General features: G+C 32.6%; 5 protein-coding genes across 9 annotated transcripts in view; 2 read left to right on the top strand and 3 right to left on the bottom strand.

The window, feature by feature from the left end:
- The window catches only part of LOC122400929 (BAG domain-containing protein Samui-like), a 38,897-nt gene extending 34,931 nt beyond the window's left edge, over window positions 1–3,966 (bottom strand). The window contains exon 1 of the mRNA XM_043402704.1: window positions 3,663–3,966. Coding sequence (XP_043258639.1) covers window positions 3,663–3,836 — 174 coding nt within the window. The 5' untranslated portion in view covers window positions 3,837–3,966. The remainder of the gene's footprint in view (window positions 1–3,662) is intronic.
- A 953-nt stretch (window positions 3,967–4,919) lies between these two features.
- Window positions 4,920–5,826, top strand: LOC122400708. The gene has a single exon (XM_043402294.1). The coding sequence runs from the start codon at window positions 5,047–5,049 to the stop codon at window positions 5,767–5,769; it is 723 nt and encodes a 240-aa protein (XP_043258229.1). The 5' UTR covers window positions 4,920–5,046; the 3' UTR covers window positions 5,770–5,826.
- On the bottom strand, window positions 5,120–13,139 carry LOC122400707. Of its 3 annotated transcripts, XR_006259380.1 has the most exons (11): window positions 12,721–13,139; window positions 12,207–12,509; window positions 11,484–12,127; window positions 11,187–11,399; window positions 10,755–11,069; window positions 7,732–7,930; window positions 7,467–7,639; window positions 7,296–7,393; window positions 6,971–7,232; window positions 6,319–6,907; window positions 5,120–5,254 (listed from the first exon to the last, which is right to left on the bottom strand). XR_006259380.1 is itself a non-coding variant. In XM_043402293.1 (10 exons), the coding sequence occupies exons 1-10, from the start codon at window positions 12,829–12,831 to the stop codon at window positions 6,386–6,388; spliced, it is 2,736 nt and encodes a 911-aa protein (XP_043258228.1). In that variant the 5' UTR covers window positions 12,832–13,139; the 3' UTR covers window positions 5,825–6,385. The 3 variants fall into 3 exon arrangements, 2 of the variants coding, with proteins under 2 accessions (XP_043258228.1, XP_043258227.1); XM_043402293.1 differs by lacking the exon at window positions 5,120–5,254 and having other exon boundaries at window positions 5,825–6,907; window positions 12,825–13,139; XM_043402292.1 differs by lacking the exon at window positions 5,120–5,254 and having other exon boundaries at window positions 5,825–6,907.
- A 2,024-nt stretch (window positions 13,140–15,163) lies between these two features.
- Window positions 15,164–16,141, bottom strand: LOC122400904. Its single transcript, XM_043402641.1, has one exon. The coding sequence runs from the start codon at window positions 16,139–16,141 to the stop codon at window positions 15,164–15,166; it is 978 nt and encodes a 325-aa protein (XP_043258576.1).
- Window positions 16,142–18,604: 2,463 nt separating this feature from the next.
- Window positions 18,605–22,618, top strand: LOC122400770 (solute carrier family 35 member F6). 3 transcript variants are annotated; one of them, XM_043402409.1, is made up of 9 exons: window positions 18,605–18,705; window positions 20,343–20,439; window positions 20,558–20,705; window positions 20,960–21,310; window positions 21,409–21,493; window positions 21,569–21,727; window positions 21,817–21,971; window positions 22,043–22,288; window positions 22,517–22,618. In XM_043402409.1, exons 2-8 carry the CDS (start codon window positions 20,363–20,365, stop codon window positions 22,202–22,204), a joined length of 1,137 nt encoding a protein of 378 aa, XP_043258344.1. In that variant the 5' UTR covers window positions 18,605–18,705; window positions 20,343–20,362; the 3' UTR covers window positions 22,205–22,288; window positions 22,517–22,618. The 3 variants fall into 3 exon arrangements, with proteins under 3 accessions (XP_043258344.1, XP_043258343.1, XP_043258342.1); XM_043402408.1 differs by lacking the exon at window positions 18,605–18,705 and adding an exon at window positions 19,305–19,487; XM_043402407.1 differs by lacking the exon at window positions 18,605–18,705 and adding an exon at window positions 19,514–19,650.
- The last annotated feature ends 320 nt before the right edge of the window (window positions 22,619–22,938 follow it).

The following is a 22,938-nucleotide window of genomic DNA, read 5'->3' on the forward strand; positions in this document are numbered from 1 at the left end:
ACAAATATATTATAACAAAATAAGCTCAAAATTGCGTGTCAACTTACTTTCCGCGTGAGCCTTTTATACAAATTTAAAACTATACGTCTGTTATTTATAGTTTCCTGAACTAAACTGAACAATAAGCTAGTAGAACTAAACAATAAGTGATAATTAACTTCAGAGCCTGGAAAAAGAATATGAACACTTGGCTTTTCATCAGAAATACATACTTTCGAACATGTCAACATACATTTCGCGGCGACTGTACATACTATCAAATCGTATACCAGGATTGGGGCGTTATTGAAATAAAGCATCTGAAAAATGATCATCAACGTAATAGTAAAGACATTGGAAAAGTTTCTTTACTTTATTACACTGACCAACGGCAATTACGCGTGGACAAATAAAAAATTGAAACACACCAGATTTTTTTGCTCAAAGATTTGTCTTTGTATCTGTTGGAATGAAAATCACCGCATTCGTTACCCTAGTTGCATGTTCAGTAGTTGGTACCCCTGCCTGGACGATACATGTATATGTTAGCGTCAATTCCTTTTTCAAGGGGTGACACGTGTCAGGGTCAATGCATTTGAGGCTATGACCAGATTCTCAAGAGTATCGTAGGTATCGATACCGGAACCATAAGTCTGTCATCAGACTTGGCCCACTCGAGGCGCGACGAATTCTAGGAGTCGCGGATGTTTTGTTTATATGTCGGCGATAGGGAGCCCCATCGCCGATTCTCGAAAGGTACCGTGCGTGTGGCCGATGACCTGAAGTCATGGTGCTGTACGACACGTGTAGTACGATAAGGATTTTCTAGAAGGATCTGGCCACGGAGTGGGGAAGGCTTTGCCTTTTGGTAAGAGGACTGTGATGAACCCCACGGCACTTACCCCAGAACCTTGGTAAAACGCGGATCATAAAAAGATTCTTCTAACATATAAATACGGGGGGTCACCGCGTGCGCGTCCCCTTCTTCTAGAATGTTCTATCGCGAACCGTCGTGTAAAATGGACAAAGGAATAGTTCTTAGTTAAAGAATTAAAATTACGTTGGACTATGTTCGTGTGCGCGTATAACTATAGTTACACGTATTTACATGTACATTTAGAATTATAAGTTTAGTGTTTATTTAATATACCACGACCACGTGCTACGCAAATCTCACTACATTTGCAGCTCGCGACACGATAGCCAAGTGCAAATTAACCCTCGGGCTAAAGCGAGTTTGACATACCTGGTACAGGCTGTATTTAATTAGAATACTTTTGTAAATAAAGATAAAACGGTTATCTTCTAAGGTTAATTCTATTAGAGTAATTATTTAAAACGCTTGTTGCATACCGAGCCGCGTTGGAGACTTAAAAATAGTCAAACGCACGCGTATCTAACACAATTTTCAAAGCTGTTTTTTTCTCAATAACAGAAAGGATAACACGTAACATTTGTTCCAGCAAATATATGATTTGTCGTTTCAAGTCTGACAAACCTGTCCATCTTTTCGATTTTTCAACGGCATGATTCGCCGTGTTTAAAGTACGCGTTTAATGGCGCTTTCAAACGACGAGGGACCGTGCCAAGAAAGCATAAAGGCGATTTCAGATGCATGTTCTCGCGTATTTTAAGTTGCGAGGCACGTGCCTGAAGCGAACCACGAAAGTTGCACGAATTTGAAAGTCAATCGTCTTGGTAACGTTCTTTCAGTTGTACGATAATCGAGTGAAAACATACGAGTACCGTGAACGGTATAAAAAACGGTGACAACGTTGTTGTAGAACTTTCCTAGTATTATAATTGAACGTTTTAAATAGTTGAAACTTCTAACGAAAACTATTAACTGAGAAGAACATAAAGATAAAAATTCTACTAATGTTTTAAAACGTCATTCTGAAAAAGTGGTTCATAAACTTTACCCGAATGCCAAGAGAAAAAGAACGTCCATAGAAAAAGGAAGGTTAAGAACCACTGATCTATACCTAGATCGACTACAGCGCTCAATGAGTCAGGCAAATCGAGTCAATAATCGTAGCATGACGGAAGATGGCGCCGGTGAACGTTAACGAAACTTGTTTACACAGATTAAGGTCATTGTTGAAGTCTTGCAATGTTATCGCAAAGAACTGTTTACAAACGAAACCACTGAATCACGATCAAAATTTTTGTTCAAATACTTATTTATCGTTAAGATGGCTATGTTCAATCTAAGCACCTGACTTTAAATATCTTTCCTCACTCGGTTATCTTGATACAAATCGCCGGCTGATAAACACTGCACGATACATATCTAATGAGAACGTCTCCAACCAAAATTACTGTACTGTCTTTTATTCGATAAGTAAAATGTCTAGCAGAAGTGAGAACACACACAACTTCGTTAATTTCTTTGTTTATTATACAGACTCCACTTGCGAGCATGTCTAGTTTAATTAACGATGTTACAATAGAACGCGTGCAGATGACTATAAGATAATTGAAAACTTTGCGTCATTAAAAGTCAGGTCGTGCGAAACTCATTTTTGAAGCTTTGATATTTTTCCAAATTTTTGTAAATACCTACGCATAATGTTATTGTTACTATTTAACTTTTCTATTTCTTTATCCGTTACACGATATCAAACATCATTGAACGATCGGATTTTAGTTTATCAAAAAGATTGAAAAGTCCGTTTAGTTTGAAAAACCACCTTTGATATTTTTTACACTTAAAACATGCTCTCTATGTATGTCAAAAATATTTTTAACGATATCCTTAACTGTATTGACATTTTTTTACGTTTTACTTTTATGTATTAGTAGCATTTTTATTTTTGAAGAGTTCAACCTTATGGAAAATGTTTTTTTCTAACAATGTAAAATGATCAAATCAGTCAAAAAAAAAAAAAAACAGATCGTGTGAACGAGCTGTACGGGTCACAAGACCGTCATGAACTATGGCAATTGGCTTCCTGACAATGCAGAACAAGTGATTCAGCTGAATACATATAATGAACAGAAGTCTCTAATAACACTAAACAAGCAACGCACGAAATTAACGGAATCATTGAAAATTTGATCACATTTCTTAGAAAACAAAAAAAAAAGGAAACAAATACCTGTACATATACATATGTAAAAATATACCTACTATGAAACGATAATTACTCGATTACGATCAAATGATCGTTCATTAAATAAAAATAAAATTGCGTGTATGGCCAAACAACATGTTTATATTTATATTTGTTCACATTTTTATCGATCGACTTACGTCGTTGGATTCCGATGACAAACGATGCAGTATTTTTTCACTTCTTTACTTTCTGAAAATATCAAGATTACGACAAGAATAACCGGCAAGCAGAGAAAACTAAATACACGCGAGTGAAACGACGTAGAAATTGGGCCACTCTATAAATAAAGAATTTTAGTACAACGGTATTCGAATCTTACAAGAAGGGGACAATTTTCGTACTTTTAATAAACGATTTCTTGCAACGTTTATAAAAATATCAACCTTAAAATGATTACTTTTATAGTTCATTAATTCTTCTTAAGTAGAAAGGAACGATGGCGCTCCGACAAAGGAAAAACGTTCGATATCTTCGAATTCGATTTTGAATCAGACAATTCACAGACTAGCATGTATAAATTAAAAGGAAGAAGTTTCGTTACAAAAACTTATTTATCACACTCACCCTTGAAAATCCAGCATGTCGTTCGAATGGATCTCGGCCTGATCTGTTGGTCGGTTCGAAGAAAGACTTGCTGTCTTCGTCAAATTGCTGTTTGATCTCTTGCAAAAGTTCGTCGCCCGATTTACCGCGCAGTCTGTCGCCGAATTTCGACTTGTCGCGGAAATAGAAGGACATTCTTATGTGTACGTGTACACGATTCTTTCATACACAGTTCAAGCGTAGCACTTTTCGGGTTTTAATCAAACACTAAGTGTTTCACTCGAAAGAACGTACTTTTAACTACACTCTTACCATAAAACAAACTTTCACACCAACCACGTACGAAGCGTTGCGCGTGACTGAAAGCTCGCGCCGAGCCGCGGTAAGAGTAATCAAAGACCACGCATGCGTATTACGTTTCTCTTAATTGAGGTTCCCCGGCACGAACACGCGCGTTTATTGGTACGCGTTCGATCGTTGACCAATCACAACACGTATCGTCGAAGATTTGTCTCTAAGAACCCCAGAATCTTGATGCAAGTTCCGATGCGCGCAAGAGTCAAGTTGTAACAATCTAAATTTAATCGGCGGCTATTTAAGTTTTGCATTTTTTTTATTTATAAACCGCCACGGAACGTCTCGCGTAATACTTTCATTTGTTACAACGCAATCAAGCATAGTATTCGAAGAAATTACGTTCTATATTATGTAACGATCGAGAAACAAACGTTATAATTAATTGCAATGTATTTAAATGATCTTTAAAAATTATAATTTCTTTATATTCAATCACATCTAATCTTTAGAATACATATGAGATATTATTAAATTATATCGTTATTTTGGATTATTAAAATTATTATTATTATTATCGTTACTTAAAATACGTTAAATGAAATTTCTTCTTACGATGTATAAAAATGATAAGTTTAAAAAAGTTCCATAAATATCCACATTTTGTACACATATTTATGATAATATCTTACGTTTGTTTAAATGCATCATATTGAAGTGATCGTCACGTGAGGATACAAGTAATATTTTAAATAGTTTATGTTGTGAAAGGTGTAGTAAGTTCATTGAGTTGCACAGTTTATACGAAATTTTATCGTGTTTCAATCGTTGAAGTTTTATACGATTAATTACCGTTACATACAATTATTTCAATTTCTTTTTTTTTATGTTTGTATAACCTAATAAGTTCAATCATCTAAAGGTGAATTCTTTATTTTATTGCTTTATTTCAAAACTGTTTTGTTCAAAAATATTTATAATATCAAGTTTAGTTATATACATCTAGAAATTTCGTTGTAATTGTTAAAGTAAATGTAAATTCTAAATATTTTTACGTATAATGTATACATATGCATTATTATTGTTACAGACATAATTAAAGAATAGCAAGATGTACCTCTGCATTATTTGTCAGCATGCGAACATTTCTATTACATATTTACATGACCATTATGTCCAACATCATACCCCACAAGAATTATCGCATGCTATTATCAATCTTCAAGGCTTAAAGTTTATAGGAGAGAAAAGTTTAAAATCTATTATGTTAGGTGACAATAATAACAATGGAAACTTATGTAACCAAGTTGTTGCTGAGACTGAAAAACAAAATAGTCATGATGAAACATATTGTTTATTATACTGCAGTCAGTTTATTGTTTGGGAACAAGAATTGAACAAAAGAACAGAAATATGTGACGATGATTTTTTTAATATCATTGATGATCTTTGCACTGATTTAAGTAAGAAAACACAGAAAAAGAGAAAAAGAGAGAACAAAGCACTTATGAGTAAAATTAAAACAGACAACATTGTTCAGCATAATGAAGATGAAAATATACAAATACAGAATAAAAACATGGAAACATTTAATAATCTTGCTGTTCAAATTTCCACAGCTTCATCAATTTCATCTTGGAATATTGAAAGTTCAAATATTAATACAGTTTCTCATGATAAAATTCTTAAATCAGAAATAAACGAGGAGGTTGCCACTGAAAATGATACACCGTTAACAATACTTGATATTGACGCTAACAAAAATGTTCTAATGTATAATTCATCAGATGATACTTATTTTTGGACTTCAATGTTATCTGAAAATTTTGATTAAAAAGAAATATCTACTAATAAAATAATGTAGTTTTTAAACATCGATAAATAATTGATGAAAATACTACCAAAAATTTTTTCATATTTCAATTAAAACAAAACTCTATATAGTAGTAGAAAGGAAATGTAATAAAATATGTAAAGACTGAATCAAATACGAGGAAGAAGTATATTTTCTGTTTTGTACCAATACTAAATCTGATTGTTTTTTTAAGTGAAACTTGTTTCTTCAAGATTTTAGTTTATTTACAAATATGCTATGATTAGTAAGTTTTTATTTTCTTTTATATGTATGTATTCTGTATTATTTACGTATGCAATAATGCATAGAAATTTCGCTTTACCTTTAGCATATAAATGATGTAAAAAGATAGATTCTTTCTATCTCAAATAAATGTATTATTAATAATAATAATTCCACTTTAATTATAATTCTCCTCGTTATAAAATTAAACATACAAATTATGATTGCGCATTATAAGGGCAACAGATGCAGTATGAATTGCATACTTTACTTTTAGAAGCAATATTTAAATATAAAATTGTATACCGTATTCGTGTAAAAATGATATTCGTAGTTCCACTTTTATACAATTGACAAGGCACGTTATTTTTAATTAGTAACAGTCCATTGAATTCACATCTCCTTGCTTGTGCATTATTAATATATCATCCAAGATAGACTCAAAGCTGGTAGTATACGTAGTCAACCATCGAGTTTTTTCTTCAATGATGGCATCAATGTTTAAATTAAAAATCGTTTGGAGAAAGCTTTGTCTGGTTACACAGGAAATAAATTCAAACGTCTTTTCCTCTGTGCTTTGTATTTCTTCAACCATTTTCATAGAATTCTTGTAGATCGATGCAAGAAGATTCGCATCATTATCATCTACAATTTCTTCGATCACATTGCTAGAGTTACTGAATACCTCCTCGGAATTGGAACTTGCAACATTATTTGGTTGTTCATATTTAATGTACGAAGTATCTATTGTAGCACTGTCTTTGGGTAAAGGCAGCTCTGGTAAAGGTTCATTGAGTTTATATTTCAGAAGGAATGATTTAAGTTTGTTTAATATAGCTGCCGAAGTTCTACACACTTCAAAATCGCTGTCATCTTCTAAAGTAACTAAAAGAACCTAAAATTTGCAACAATAAAATATTACATATTGTTTCGGATAAATATTGCATAAATTACTTACTCCTAAACAATTTTGCTTTGCTAATTCATCCAATGCTTTATTAAGTCTTCGTTTTATTTCATTTTCATTTAATGACATAATTTTTCTGTGTTCTTTGGAAAATGTTACTTTTGGAAAATGTCCATCAAGCACTCCTTGATCAGATAAATGTGACTTTATAAATTGCGTCCAATATTCGAGGGCGTTTGTTTTTACTTCCCAGTGAAGATCAAAGACAGCAGCCATTGACATTGCTCGGGACATTGAATCAATAACGTTTCTCCTAAACAACAGTATATCAACAATTTATAAACAATAGCCATTGCTTCTATATATTTGTACTTACTGCCATTTACAATGTACATATAATTCTTTTATTAAAATTACAGCTTCTTTTCTGACTATAGCTTCACTTTCATTGTTCAGTAAATTAATGGCAACATCCTGAAATGTAAGCGAAAGTATTTTTTCTTATATACTTTAGTTGACGATTTTATACTTATTAGAAAAAACATACAGGTAGATTAAGTTGCGATAATTTTTCTTCCCATAGTCTGTTTATTCGAACAGTAGTTGAAATAAAAGCTAATGCAGATGCCCGAACATAACTTTCACTGTCCGTTTTAGCTATTTCAAGCGCTAATTGTAAGAACTGATTTGTTAATAAAAATTCTTGAAATGCTGGATATTCTGTACATAGTTAAACATATTGCATATTAACACATATTATAATTATATTGTGTAGAAACTACATTCATAAACAATTGTACTTAAAAACTTACTGTCTTCAGAAATTGTAGCGATAGTATTTAAAACTTCTAGAACACTGTCCCTTACTTCCCAATTTGCATTGTGCAATCTTTTGAAAAGTGTTGGTCCTATATCGTTCATATGACTGTCTGTTTCAACAAGTAGTACTAAATTTGGTGGCATAAAATTCTGAATTGCTAACTTACATACTTTTAAAGCTTTTACACATACCTGAAAATAGACTTAATGAGAATATATAAACTACATACAAAGGGTATAGCCGAATAAGGGGGTCAAATGTGCCCTTGAACGAAATGTGACATACGATAGATCCATCGATAGAGCATCAAGAAAAAACGTTCTGTGCCAAATTTTAACCCTCTATCTTGTTTGGAAGGGTAGTTATTGAGAAAATTCGGATTAACGAATTTCTGCCTATTTCCCCTATTTAATCGAGTAGAAAAATTATGAAAAAAATCTGGTGCATTGCGACTATTGAGATACGTGTTTGAGAATTTTTTCCGATTTTTCAATTTCAAATCCTAGGTGTGAAAAATTAAAAACGCAAAAAAACGCAGAAAAATACCGATTTCGTATTGAAGCTTTCGAGACACTAGATTTATATAATTACTGTAAATGCATATTGTCATTGGTTATGTCCCTGAATTTTTTCAGATTTTTTGGCAGGGTGCGCCGTAGTAGCAAAAATGAAAAACTGATTTTTTCGGCGTTTTTCGCGTGAAAAAGCAACTTATACTTTGAATTTTTGTATTCCCTTTAATAGATAACTATATTCTGTGGTTTTAAATATTTCCATGTTGAGTAAAACAGTGTATACAAGAAGAAAAGCAAAAATAAGTCAAGAAAAAAAACGTGCTATGCGCGTTGTATTCAGAAGTATCAGCATTATTTCCAAGAGCTGCGATGGTGCAGTGAGTAAGATGCTTGGCTGCGAGACTGCTGCAAACTTTTTGACGCGCGTTCGCGCCCTGCTACGGTACATTTTTTTTTATTATATTAATTTTTTTTTTTTCAATTTCTAACTAAACGACAATGAAAAACTATTAGTTTATTAATATTTAAAAAATATTTTTACCTAAAATATACGCAAAAACAATTATGGAGCAGTTTCTATTCCATCATTTCTCTAGTCGTATATTTGCTTAAATACCCTACTGTTTCATTTTTTCTACGTTAAATGAATATACGTACTTAGTTTTAAAATCGCATACCTTTAATAACTTTGAATAGTGGAAGAAGATTTCTTCAATAAAAAGAACATTAGCAGTCTTTGCATATAGTTACGGATATCATGATGACAAGATTTATGATGTGCAAGGTTTATGAATGTTTACGTCTATTGGCAGTCTAAATTACTTATTTCAGACGAGAAATTGTTCTCTTATTATCCATTTCCGTTACACATGTCCACATTTCAACAAAGGCGAATATATGTACCGTCAAAAATAAGTGCTAGCTGGTCTGTTATATTATACAACTGTTTAGCAATAATGGACGTTTCATTTTCTATTAAATGTTGACGAGAAAAAGCCGCGACTCCGAAATGATATGGTAAAATATCTTTTTCAAACGAGTTCCTAACTGCTTTACAAAAATCGGATACCTGTTGTTCGCGCTCTAACCCAAAAATTGAAGCTATCATACTATTCGAATTTCCAGTACGCAATTTAAATAAAAAGACAACAATAGCCTGTGTCACAGCTCGTTTTTCCGTATTTCTCATGGACTTCATCATTTCTCTAAGTTGAATTAGATTTTCCCAAGTTAATCCCGTGAATATTTTAAGACGTTCTTCTGATAATATAAAATCACCTATTTTATCTTTAATACTAGAATCACTACTAACTGCAAGGTATTCGAGTAAGAGAAATAAGTAATTTAGACTGCCAATAGACGTAAACATTCATAAACCTTGCACATCATAAATCTTGTCATCATAAATCTTGTCATCATAAATCTTGTCATCATGATATCCGTAACTATATGCAAAGACTGCTAATGTTCTTTTTATTGAAGAAATCTTCTTCCACTATTCAAAGTTATTAAAGGTATGCGATTTTAAAACTAAGTACGTATATTCATTTAACGTAGAAAAAATGAAACAGTAGGGTATTTAAGCAAATATACGACTAGAGAAATGATGGAATAGAAACTGCTCCATAATTGTTTTTGCGTATATTTTAGGTAAAAATATTTTTTAAATATTAATAAACTAATAGTTTTTCATTGTCGTTTAGTTAGAAATTGAAAATAAAAAATTAATATAATAAAAAAAAATGTACCGTAGCAGGGCGCGAACGCGCGTCAAAAAGTTTGCAGCAGTTTCGCAGCCAAGCATCTTACTCACTGCACCATCGCAGCTCTTGGAAATAATGCTGATACTTCTGAATACAACGCGCATGGCACGTTTTTTTTCTTGACTTATTTTTGCTTTTCTTCTTGTATACACTGTTTTACTCAACATGGAAATGTTTTAAAACCACAGAATATAGTTATCTATTAAAGGGAATACAAAAATTCAAAGTATAAGTTGCTTTTTCACGCGAAAAACGCCGAAAAAATCGGTTTTTCATTTTTGCTACTACGGCGCACCCTGCCAAAAAATCTGAAAAAATTCAGGGACATAACCAATGACAATATGCATTTACAGTAATTATATAAATCTAGTGTCTCGAAAGCTTCAATACGAAATCGGTATTTTTCTGCGTTTTTTTGCGTTTTTAATTTTTCACACCTAGGATTTGAAATCGAAAAATCGGAAAAAATTCTCAAACACGTATCTCAATAGTCGCAATGCACCAGATTTTTTTCATAATTTTTCTACTCGATTAAATAGGGGAAATAGGCAGAAATTCGTTAATCCGAATTTTCTCAATAACTACCCTTCCAAACAAGATAGAGGGTTAAAATTTGGCACAGAACGTTTTTTCTTGATGCTCTATCGATGGATCTATCGTATGTCACATTTCGTTCAAGGGCACATTTAACCCCCTTATTCGGCTATACCCTTTTATAAGTTACTTTGAATGCATACCACAGGTATTATTCCTGGATGGTTCAAGATTTCTTGCGCAAGTGATAACAAGCATATAGTTTCTACGCATTCTTGCCACTTTAATTTAAACTTTTCTGTCATTACTGCCAATCCATTGAGAAGCGAGGCTAACAATACAGGATGATCAACTATAGGATCTCCTTCTAGCGGGGATATAAATGTAGATTTCTTTGGTCCATTTTCCAAGTTTCCCACATTATTTGTTCCTATAGTATTCATTGTCTCGTTACAGATATCTGGCACATAATTCTTGAGTACGTGGCACAACGTTTGAAATGTAATTACTGCGATATCCTGTTACATGTACATACAAAACTATTAGTTATGATCATTAACAACTACTTTATAATTAAATATCGACATAAATAAGCAATGATTTCGATAATTATAAGCAATTTTTACTATATTTACCCTGTCCATAATGTCTGTTATTTCTAGAAGTATATCGATGGATACTTTACAAATTTGTGCTAAAGGTAAATCATTCTTATATACAGCATCTCTTATATTATATGCCAACCGTTGTACGGCTGTACACGTTACATCAATCATTTTAGTAAGAAACATATCAAAGAGATCATGAGTTATGTATGTCTGTTTAACACATACAGCTAAAGGTATAATCTATTAATAAAAAAAAAGAGAATTACTATAATTATTTGTTAATACAATTATCATTATGCTGATATGTAATAGGAAAATCCATACCATTATGCTTATAGCTTGATGTTCAAACTTGTGTTGATGTGGTACAACGAATTCATGTAACGATTGGAGTTTCTTCCAATATATCAACAGAAGCTTATTTGTCTTTACTATTTCTATTATATACTTCTTTGATAAAAGCATCATAGATATATAACATAAATCATAAGAGAACTGTTGGGTTATTTCAGCATCAATAGTTTCTTGTCCTTCTCTAATAGCACGTTTTAATGGAATAAGTAAACATAACACTAACAGCTTATGAATGTGTGGCAAAAATGTTGTGCTAATACATGCTTCAAAAATGGCCTTGACTCTCATGTCTAAATTAATAATTTCTTGGCATAATTCAGGTATTGTATTATCCATGTTTGCAAATAATGTATTTTCAATTATACTAGTTAATAAATCTAACGTAGTGCATAGTAATTTATTTTGTTCCAAATAATTATCTTCCAACCCATTACACACCTGAGGCTCAAATGTGTTAGACATTAACGGTGCAGCAATTGCTGTAATAACTTCCTTACAAAATTTTACATTTTGTTGTTCTTGTAAAAGTAAAAGCCACAAAAATGTTTGACTTTCACGTGTCACATACATAGTATGATTCCAGTGCGCATATTTTACAATATCCTTCCAAACTTCTAAAAAACCAATGTCAATCACGTTTTAATTGCATTAATAGATTTAGTCGTATTAAAAATATAATTATATATTGCTCACCAGAATCTATAATCCATTGTCTGCCACTTCGATGTTTAATCAAGTCGGATAACATTGTAGTATAAGCCATTTTAATAGATGCTGGCAAATCGTCTCCATGAATTTTAAGGATATCGCGCAATCTGTTATACACATTCTGGCAGTGCCAGTAATGAAAATGTAGTTCATTGCGTGAAATTATTCCCACAAGTTTCAAAGTAAATATACTTATAGGCTGAGAAGGTTTGCAATCAACATTCCAAACATTCAATGCTTTTAATACCCACTTTTGTAGTAATACACAGTGTTTATAATCTGCTGTACCTGAAATAAATTATTTGAAAAGACTCATATTACTGATTGCATATCTTTGATATGTGTAAGGAGGTATAGTAAATCAAACTATGAATTAGTGTAAAATAAGAGGAATAATACAGAAAAAATGTGTAACAAGTATAACCAAACTAAATCAGAAACATTTTCTCGTATAATTTTATAAATGTACATTATAACATGGTATCTAACATTTCCTTACACTCTTTTATATTCTCAGAAATGTGGGTCAACAGAAGATCAAGATAAGTAGTAGACACGATGTTATAATTAGGTAACAAAAACAATTCCAAAACTTCGGATAACCTTTCATCGTTCTTTAATGATGTCATTGTGCTCTCGTATTAAATTTGCAATAATTATGCAAAAACACTAAATTATTCCTTAATTTTTTTTTAATCTACATATCTTCCAGACAGCCTATTGTACGTCGCAAATTTTAAAAATGAATACTACTTAGAATACTCATATTTTCTCACATTCGTATTTAAAAAACGAGTGTAAGGAAAGATTATAATCCTTTAAACATGTGCAATTAAATAGAACTCGTATAAATCGGAGTAAAGTTACCACTATCAATCAGATTAGATATGTATGTATATGCAGAGATGCCAGAAAAGCACCGCCGGGTGCACACGCACACATGCCAGATACGCGTACGTGAGCTCGTGGAGTTTCGGAAAGTCGACAAAGGCAAACTGACGCATGCCCTCTTTCTCGATTCTCCGAAGCTGCCCGAAGTAATTTCGGATCGCCTCGTGGGAGTCGAGAGAGAAAGGCTCACATTTGCCTTCTCGCTCTAAACAACTGAAGTCCGACCTGTCCGACCTCCCGTCAACGGCATACGATTTGGATTCTCGAGCCGAGATTCTCGACTGCCCAGGCATTTTTACTTTCCGACCTATGTAGGCGCACATAAGCAAAGTACCCATAATGAAAAAAAAATTTTGTAAATTTATTTTACGGAAATACACGTTTTAAGACCTCCTGATCATATTTTAATTATTGAAAAAAAAGAAATTTTTTTTTATTCCCATGTATGAGCACACATGTATATTATTAATACGATTGAATATAAATAGCTGAATGAACTTAAATGAAACTTTACATTTAAGTTTTATGTTCTCATTTCAAAGGCGTGTGGACGGATTCAAATACGTGAACACTAAACGTAACGATGTAATTATATTATTTAATATTTACTAACTATTTAACATAAAGAACATAAAAGAAAGACATAAAACGTAAACGTAAAAGATCATAAACGTAAAACTGTGATTGCTCTCGACCAACGTTCGATACAGAGTGACGTTCCTGCAGTCAAAGTCGACCCTTCCTTATTCCTATCTTATAATAATGATCTAAACAAAACGCACGTTCGAGACGCAGTCTCTAAAACGTATTTCAGCTTAAACCTAAACACCTCACTCGATACCTACTCTAGCTTAGACTAAACACTCCTATCGACGCAAACGATAACGGTTCCTAGCCACACACATACACTCCTTACAGATTATACCTCTTGTTTCATAGTTGTTCCGATATACATATAGGCATAATGTATAAAAAATCTTTTAAATGTTTCATATAAATCTTAGGACGAATTAATTTTTATATAAAAAAAATTATATAAACTTTTTCTCTATCTTCTATAGAAAAGAAAACATTAAATGAAATCTTATACATTACATGCTTACTTAAATCGCATTGAAAACGAATACCACAAATGTTTTAGAATAATGTGCAAAATGTGATTGCGATTTTCTAACTCGTTTCTAACAAGGAAAAGTTGGAATGGAACCAGGTTTTGCGTTAGGTTTTACTTTGAGATATTATTAAAGTTATTACAGGTACTTATTTTTAGAAATAGAACTATGTTCACCACTAATCAGCGTGGCGTGAGTGATGAGGTCTTTGCCTGCAAGTTCCGAACTTCTTCTGCTCTGCTGGTTCGAACCCTGCTTGAACTTTTTTTTTTTATTTTTTCAATCATACTTTAATCGTACACTAAATATGACATTATATTTTTGTCTGACCTTCGAATATTTTTTTTTGAAGTTAAATTTAACCGATTACATTTAACATATGTTATTTTCAATGTACGAAGTACATGAATCTGGATGGTACTTTTCACAAAAACAGTCAAAACATAAAAATTTCAAGCACCACGTACATTTACTGAAAGTTTTGTTTTCACAGAAATAACAAAATTTTGTATCTAACTCTGATGGAAAGGCCGCTTCATTTACATTGATAAAATGTGAACGATTTTCGGATAATCGTACCTTGTAGCTCGTACTTTTTACCTTATACTTCAGGTAAAAAGGGATATAGCTGGGAAAAACAGTTTTATGACATTACCTGCTAACTTATGTTACTGTTCTACAATGAAAGGCTATGTTTTGTACCTTTAAAAATATTCGACTATGTGCTTTTAAAATTTAAGATACAACCCATACTTTGTATTAAACTGGCAAACGGGATCACTTTTCCTTTGTTTCTAGTTAGTTCTATTTAGTTCGTCATAACCAATTGATACGATTATTTCAAAACAATCGAGGAAAATCATTTTTTTTTTTTTTTTATTTATTTGTTTAAAGTCGCATCAACCGCTAAGGGTTATTAGCGACTCGGAGAATACATTTTTAGAGTTTGTTGTACAATTTGGTAATTTTGAGGTACTGTAATAGATTTTGGGTCGATGTGTTGTCCTTCAGATTGTCCTTTAGGGTTGGTTTTATGTTGAGCCGTTGCCTGATTGGAATATATTTTCTGCAGTGGATGATGATGTGTTCTATTGTTAGGAGGTCTTTGCATGTTTCGCATATTGGTGGGCCTGTTTTTTGGAGGAGGTGTTGATGGGTCAGTTTGGTGTGGCCTATAATGATTCGTGATACTCTCACTTGGTCTGGTCTGGGTAATTTCCAGGTAATGGATTTTTCATAGAAGTCATTTTTGATTAATTTTGTACGGGATTTGGTTGATGTGCTCCACTCTTTGTTCCAACAGTTTTTACTTTTTTCTTTGAGAATGGAGAGTAACGTTTCCAGGTGAGTGCCGTTGTCGTGGTGGTTGGGGGTGGATGAGTTGGCTGCTTCTTTAGCTGCACGGTCCGCTTTTTCGTTGCCGGTTATGTCAATGTGGGAAGGAATCCATATTACTGTTATTGAGTTGTTCTTTTGGCTTGATCTGGTGTAGACTTCTTGACATTCTTGGATGACAGGGTTGCTTGTCCATAGTTTTTGTGTTGCTGAGATGGCGCTTGTGGAGTCACAGAAAATTGCAAAATTTGTATTTTGGTCGGTTAAAGTTGATTTGATGGCGCGTTTAATTGCTTGAAGTTCGCATAGGAAGATAGACGTTTTGTGATGGAGTTTAACTTTTTCGGTTGACTGGTTCCTGACAATTGCGTATCCGGATCCGAATGGTGCCTTGGACCCGTCTGTGTATATATGCACGTGGTTTGCGAGTCCCGCTTCCAATTCTTGGAACATAGCCTTTAGCATGATTGGATCAGATTTCTTTTGACTGTAGTTCAGTAGAGAGGTGTTAGTGCTGATTCTTGGAAAGGTCCACGGAGGGATGCTGGGGATGGATCTGCTCGATGTGAGCTGGATTTCCATGCCAAGCTCCTTCAGATAATTACTGATTCTGTAGCAAAGTGGATGGGGTGTTCTTTTCCTTTGTTGCAAGTAGTTTAGGTTGTTTTTTCTGAATACATTATGGAAGACTGGGTTCTGTGGGTGGGAGGCAATTCTGACTGCAAATTTGATACTTAGGTATTTTCTTCTAATTCGTAATGGAGGTTCTGAAGCTTCACTAAGGATGCCGTTGATCGGGCTAGTGCGGAAGGCGCCCACAGTTATTCTGAGAGCATTGTTGTGTACAGGGTCTAATTTCTTTACTATGTTGGTGTTGGCTGAGTTGTATATGATTGATCCATAATCCAGTTTTGATCTCACTATTGCCTTATACGTTAGGAGTAGGGTTTTGAGGTCGGCTCCCCAGTTATTTGCAGCTATTGTTCTAAGTATGTTTAGTCGTTGGTAGGAAAATCATTATTAATTAATTTCTGCAATTATTAATTCTACTGTTTTGTTTATGTTAAAAAGTAAGAACTCTTCTTATTGAAAAATACCACAGCGTGCACAATACTGGTAAAGAGTGGAATCTCATTTTAATTTATTAATTTTCAAAGTATTTTGATTTTCAAAAATCGTATTAATAATATACATACGTGTGCTCATACATGGGAATAAAAAAAAATTTCTTTTTTTTCAATAATTAAAATATGATCAGGAGGTCTTAAAACGTGTATTTCCGTAAAATAAATTTTACAAAATTTTTTTTTCATTATGGGTACTTTGCTTATGTGCGCCTACATAGGTCGGAAAGTAAAAATGCCTGGGCAGTCGAGAATCTCGGCTCGAGAATCCAAATCGTATGCCGTTGACGGGAGGTCGGATTTCAGTTGTTTAGAGCGAGAAGGCAAATGTGAGCCTTTCTCTCTCGACTCCCACGAGGCGATCCGAAATTACTTCGGGCAGCTTCGGAGAATCGAGAAAGAGGGCATGCGTCAGTTTGCCTTTGTCGACTTTCCGAAACTCCACGAGCTCACGTACGCGTATCTGGCATGCGCGCGTGTGCACCCGGCGGTGCTTTTCCTGGCATTTCTGTGTATGTTGTTTACTTTTTCTGCTACTGGCGGTCATTTTAAACTTACTATTAGCAATTGCTTACTTGAAACAAGTAATAATTAAATCAGACATTGTTACTTGACAATGGTTGTAGTATAATCTAAAAAATATATGTTCTAATAAAATTAATAGAATAGACTTGTTAAACAGAAATTAACATGCAAGTGCGTATATGTAAGTACATTCATAAATGTTTTAAAGGTTTCATGATATAATTGTATAATTCAAATGTAACTCGTGTTAATAAAATAAGACGAAAATCAAGAATACCAATTTGTTGATTGAGGCTTCGTTAAAAAGTTATTAACGTTTAAAGTTACGCTTGTAGAACGGCAATCTGAGAACAGCTGCATACGCGTGATAGTGGTTCTCACTCAAAAATCTGTAAGGCTGTCGATGAGTCAGTAAGTAGAGTTTCTCATGCTGAGTGAAAACCACTATCGCATGCACGCAGCCGTACGCAGATTGCCGTTCTACTTGCGGAACTTGAAACGTTAATAACTTTTTAACGAAGCCTCCATCAACAAATTGGTAGTCTTGATTTTCATCTTATTTTGGTCTCTAGAATCTTCCATTAAAATTTTTCCCAGGGATGGCCGAACACCCTGTATATACTGTATACATACACAGTATTATATAACATATAATGTATATTAAAATGAGGTAAAATATGTCTATAATATTTATTTTATATTCAGATTTGTTTCGTTATAATTGCAATTAAATAATATTTTAATAAAATTATTCTAGTTTTTACAAAGTAGATTTTCATGTTACAGTATGATAGGGCAAATACAATGAGAAAATAACTGTTGAAAATCATACTTTCAAAATTTTCATCTCAAATATTTCATGCCACATGATTATTTTTCACAATTGATCTTAAAAGCACAAATCTTTCTTTCGCCAAAAGAAATAATGATGGGGAGTGTTGTCAATTGGATATCGATAAAAATTTATTTACCAAGTACATATAGTTGAGATTATGCACGACGAATACGTTTATGTATAATTACGTATATATTACAACATACATAATATCACAGCTGACTTTAATGCGAACCATGCTAAGCGAGAAGCAGTAAAGTTGCGAGAGTCAAATTTTGCGCTGTATAGACAGAGATGCACAAATACTGCATACTCTTTCTATCAAGTGCAAAAGTAGCAAATTTTCAGATTCTTACAGTTTTACTGTTTTTCGTTCAACATAGCTAGAACTGGAGTCGGTTGTGATAGTCCTGATAGAAGTTGAGAACCTGTAATGCTGAAATTAATACATACATATGTATGTTCCCTTCAAGTCCAGTTTTTGTTGATACGACACTTGTATGAAAGGAAAATAGATATTGGTTCTATCGTGATATTATCTTTACCGTGCAATGAACTTTGTTACTTAATTAATTATAGATATAAAAAATACTTTTGACTCAGTAATCGTTGCAGTGTGATAATTTCGTATAAGACACATTAATTGTGCTGTAAAAACAAAGGTATTTAATTACAATTTATTTGGTCCTGTTAGCTATCATTTTCTTAAATTAACAATTTCTGTTTCGTTATGTATATGCCTGTATTAAATATCTGATATTAATTATCTGATTGAGAATATTATTTTTTATTATGAAATTATTATAATATAATCATTGGATAAATATGTTCATTCGTTTATCCTGACGTTTACTGCTTTATCCATTGTGGCCAGATTTGACATAATTGAGTGCATCGACGGTGATCGTAGTAACGACGAACTTTCTTGACATTTAACGGAGTATGTAGTGGCCGTGTAACGTGAGCTTGACACTTCGGGAAATCGTGTACAGTCCTCCGCTGACTTGAAGTCTCGCGGAAGGAATGCGGGAGAAGTAGAAGGGATACACGTATTCCCACGCACACATTGATCTCTAGCTCACTGTTCATCGCGGCAGTTACACAACATGTGAACTGCCTGAGAGTAAGGGAGCGAGATAGATAAATGGGCGGTCCGACTCCCCTTGCTCCTGTGCCGTACCACGAGACATCAAGTCAGCGGACCACTGTACGGGTACTGTCCTCCGCTGATTGAAGTCTTACGGGACGTCACAGAAGCAAGGGGAGTCGGAACGCCCATTTATCTATCTCGCTCCTTTGCTCTCAGGCAGTCCACATGTGTGTGTAACTGCCGCGACGAATAGCGAGCTAGAGATCAATGTGTGCGTGGGAATACGTGTATCCTTTCTACTTCTCCAGCATTCCTTCCGCGAGCTTCAAGTCAACGGAGGACTGTACCTACGTGGTTCGTATGATAGTATTGTATGTCTGCTTTCCCCATCTCCGTTAAACGCTAAGGAAGTTCGTCGTTACTAGTGTCGCCGTCGATGTACTTAATTTGGCAATTATGCCAAATCTGACCACACTGATTTTATCTCCTTAAATCGCATAATATTCATTTTTTTGAGGTGGCGATTAAAAATACTTATATCTATACGCTTTAAAGTTTTCATTGCCCTATTGCAATAATACAATTTACAAATATTGTAATGTTTACTAATCGTTATATTATTGTACTGCTCTAAAAACTATTAGCCTGTTATCCGTTTTATATTTTATTTCGTGTAACGAATTATAAATCATTTATCCTTCGTTCATGATCATATTTCGGATGTTCATCATTACTTGCTATATTTTGAAAATTAGTTTTTTATTGTAATTTACAAAATATTTTGTATATTGTACGTTTTGTAATATAGTTAAATCAGTGATATTTAATACTTTAATTATAAATTTATTATTAATACTTTAAATATTTAAGGCCTTAATTAATCATATTAGCATGAACGAGATACTGTTTCTGTATTCACTTTACTTCAATGCATAATATTAATTTATACTTCTGATGAGTTTAAATATACTGGAACCTTGTAACATAAAATTATATTAAATTTATGGAATATTTACATACATATGCACGTTTTGATTAGATTAGCAAAGCACATAGTGAAATTCTTTTGTTATCTGAGACAACGTTGTAACATTATTTCCTTTTATGTGAAGTAGTGGTTTTTCACATCTGTTTAATGATATACATTTTTTTTTGAATCTTGAGTGTTTTAATATTTGTTCTGAATACTTTCATGAATATTATTTACAGAATTTTATACACAATTAAAAATGGCATGGACACATTACCAACGTATATTAGCTGTACTTTTGGTTGTAACTGGATCATTTAATAGTTTATCGGTAAAGTAAGTAACTAAATTGACATAAATACAATGTAAAAAATTATTTAATTAAAATATAATTAATTAAAGAAAAATATATATAACTTTATGTAACTAAATATATTTATTGTCTTTAATTTAGATTTGCCGATAAACAAATAGTACCGGGTGAAGATGGTGAGCTCAGGCATTTCAATCATCCGTTTATGCAGTCTTCCTTTATGTTTGTAGGGGAGATGATGTGTCTTGTAGTATTTAAAGTTGTTTATCATTACTACAGTCGTAAAGGTGTAAGTTTTATCCATTAAATCACGGCTGGCCAACTTACGATTGATTTTTTTTTTTCTTAAAAATGTGTCATGATCTACCTATTAAAATCTTGACATTTAGCACATTCAAACTTGTGTCTTATGTACTAATAAGTGACAATGGGGGAGGAGGTTTGCATGTCGAAATCATCTCTTGTTGGCCATTCCTGCATTAGATGAACATATATTACATTTATTAGCTGCAAATATTTATCATCAGAATTGTCTAATTATAGGATGGCTCTGTGGATAACAATACTTTAACTAAAGGATCACAAACATTTAATCCTTTTATTTTATTCATTCCTGCATTGTGCGATATGTGCGCTACATCTGTTATGTATGTCGGCTTGAGTTTGACATACGTGAGTAGTTTTCAAATGTTGCGTGGTGCTGTTATTATATTCACAGCTATCCTTTCTATGAGTTTTCTCAATAGAAAACTAGGTAGCAGAGAATGGATTGGTATAGGAATGGTTTTAATTGGTTTAGTTCTTGTTGGACTCAGTGACATAATAGTTATGGAAAATTCAAATAGTAACACAAATTCTATTATAACTGGAGATTTACTTATTATATGTGCTCAGGTAAAATTATACCATTTATATGCTTTCATTATTAAGTAATAAAATCTGTTTATTTTAAAAATAAGGCAAATGTCAGTTACACAGACTTATTACAATAGATTATAACAGCTGTTCAAATGGTGGTAGAAGAAAAATTTATAGCAGAGCAAAATATACCAGCGCTGCAAGCAGTTGGTTGGGAAGGTACTTTGTAATACTTTTAAAATATAAAATATTCATTTACATTAAAAACAATACATAAAAATGTACTTTTTACAGGTGTCTTTGGATTCATTAGTATATGTATTTTAATGATTCCTCTTAATTTTATACCTGCATCACCTCCGTTTGCTGACAATTCTCGAGGGACACTTGAAGCTACTAAAGATGCTTTTATCCAAATTGGAAACAGTGGTCTATTGCTGATGGCAATAGTAGGTCAGTATATTCATAATTAATTGTAACTTACAAACATCTCATTGATGAAACAATTATAGACATTTATTAAATATATTATTTTTGCACAGGTATTGCATTCAGTATAGCTTTTTTTAATTTTTCGGGTATCAGCGTTACCAAAGAAATGAGTGCTACTACAAGAATGATTTTAGATAGTATTCGAACTATTGTTATATGGGCTTTCTCTTTAGCAGTTGGTTGGCAAACTTTTCATTACTTACAGGTAAATATCCTACCATTACTTTCACATAAGTTAATGCATATTTAATGAAATTCAATTGTTATTTTTTGTAGCTTATTGGTTTCACCATGCTACTAATTGGAATGTCGTGCTATAACAACATTATTATTCCTCAATTAATAAGAAAATGTAGATACCAATTAGGTCGTCATAGACCACCTCCATGTAACCAAATCATTAATATAATGGCAGACGATATTCCAGAAACTCAGTGAAACTTATATTACTCATTCAATACTCTAGGATGTCGACCATCCTGTGTGTGATATTAAGAACTATTATAGTTTCTATAAAGAACGGTAAAGCCTGTGATCTTAATGACATATGAAATTTATGTCTTGCTTTAAAAAATTGATTAAAATTGATTGTATTTTTAAGACTAACAAGATTACAATTTATAAAATCAGTAACAATTTCTATAGATAGAAATTGATTATTAAATAGAAATATTCAAGTTTATTATATAAAATAAGTATTTTGCAATTTTTATGTAAGCTTTTTACACGAATATATCAATTATTTTACAGGTGCTTTGTACATCCGTTCAAATCCATACATAATATCCAATACTAATTTTTCCTTGAAGAAATGTTTTGAATGCCAATTAATATAACAATATTTTTCCACCGTTAAAATTAGTTTGAAAAGAATTAAAAATTAAATTAATAATTTCAAAATTATAATACATTTACGGTTGTAATTATTATAACTAAAATGTGAGTATTTTACAACTACATACTTATTTTTTGATGTAATAGAACACATTAAATAAATTATTTTATCATGGTATTATTTTGTGTTATCCAAAGAAAACTTATTAAAACAATTTAATAAATATGAATAACGTTGCAAAATAATCCTTGATCCTTTATTTTTTATTCAGTATTTTTAAAATTTTACATTATTACTTATGAAAATATTGGTAGAAGGCAACCATTTCCTACATTTT

Source organism: Colletes gigas, unplaced genomic scaffold (assembly GCF_013123115.1).
Source record: "Colletes gigas isolate AHSC1104 unplaced genomic scaffold, ASM1312311v1 Colletes_gigas_Sc00020, whole genome shotgun sequence".
In the NCBI taxonomy this organism is placed as follows: Eukaryota; Metazoa; Arthropoda; class Insecta; order Hymenoptera; family Colletidae; genus Colletes; species Colletes gigas.

Coding starts and splice junctions, on each gene's coding strand:
- LOC122400708 (XM_043402294.1), top strand. CDS start 5,047: ATGTACCTCTGCATTATTTGTCAGCATGCGAACATTTCTATTACATAT.
- LOC122400770 (XM_043402409.1), top strand. CDS start 20,363: ATGGCATGGACACATTACCAACGTATATTAGCTGTACTTTTGGTTGTA. Junction 20,440..20,557: donor TTTAATAGTTTATCGGTAAA/GTAAGTAACTAA, acceptor TCTTTAATTTAG/ATTTGCCGATAAACAAATAG. Junction 21,311..21,408: donor TACTTATTATATGTGCTCAG/GTAAAATTATAC, acceptor TTATTACAATAG/ATTATAACAGCTGTTCAAAT.
- LOC122400707 (XM_043402292.1), bottom strand. CDS start 12,850: ATGACATCATTAAAGAACGATGAAAGGTTATCCGAAGTTTTGGAATTG. Junction 12,510..12,720: donor TTCTGAGAATATAAAAGAGT/GTAAGGAAATGT, acceptor AATTTATTTCAG/GTACAGCAGATTATAAACAC. Junction 7,640..7,731: donor CGCTACAATTTCTGAAGACA/GTAAGTTTTTAA, acceptor AACTATGTACAG/AATATCCAGCATTTCAAGAA.
- LOC122400904 (XM_043402641.1), bottom strand. CDS start 16,141: ATGGAAATCCAGCTCACATCGAGCAGATCCATCCCCAGCATCCCTCCG.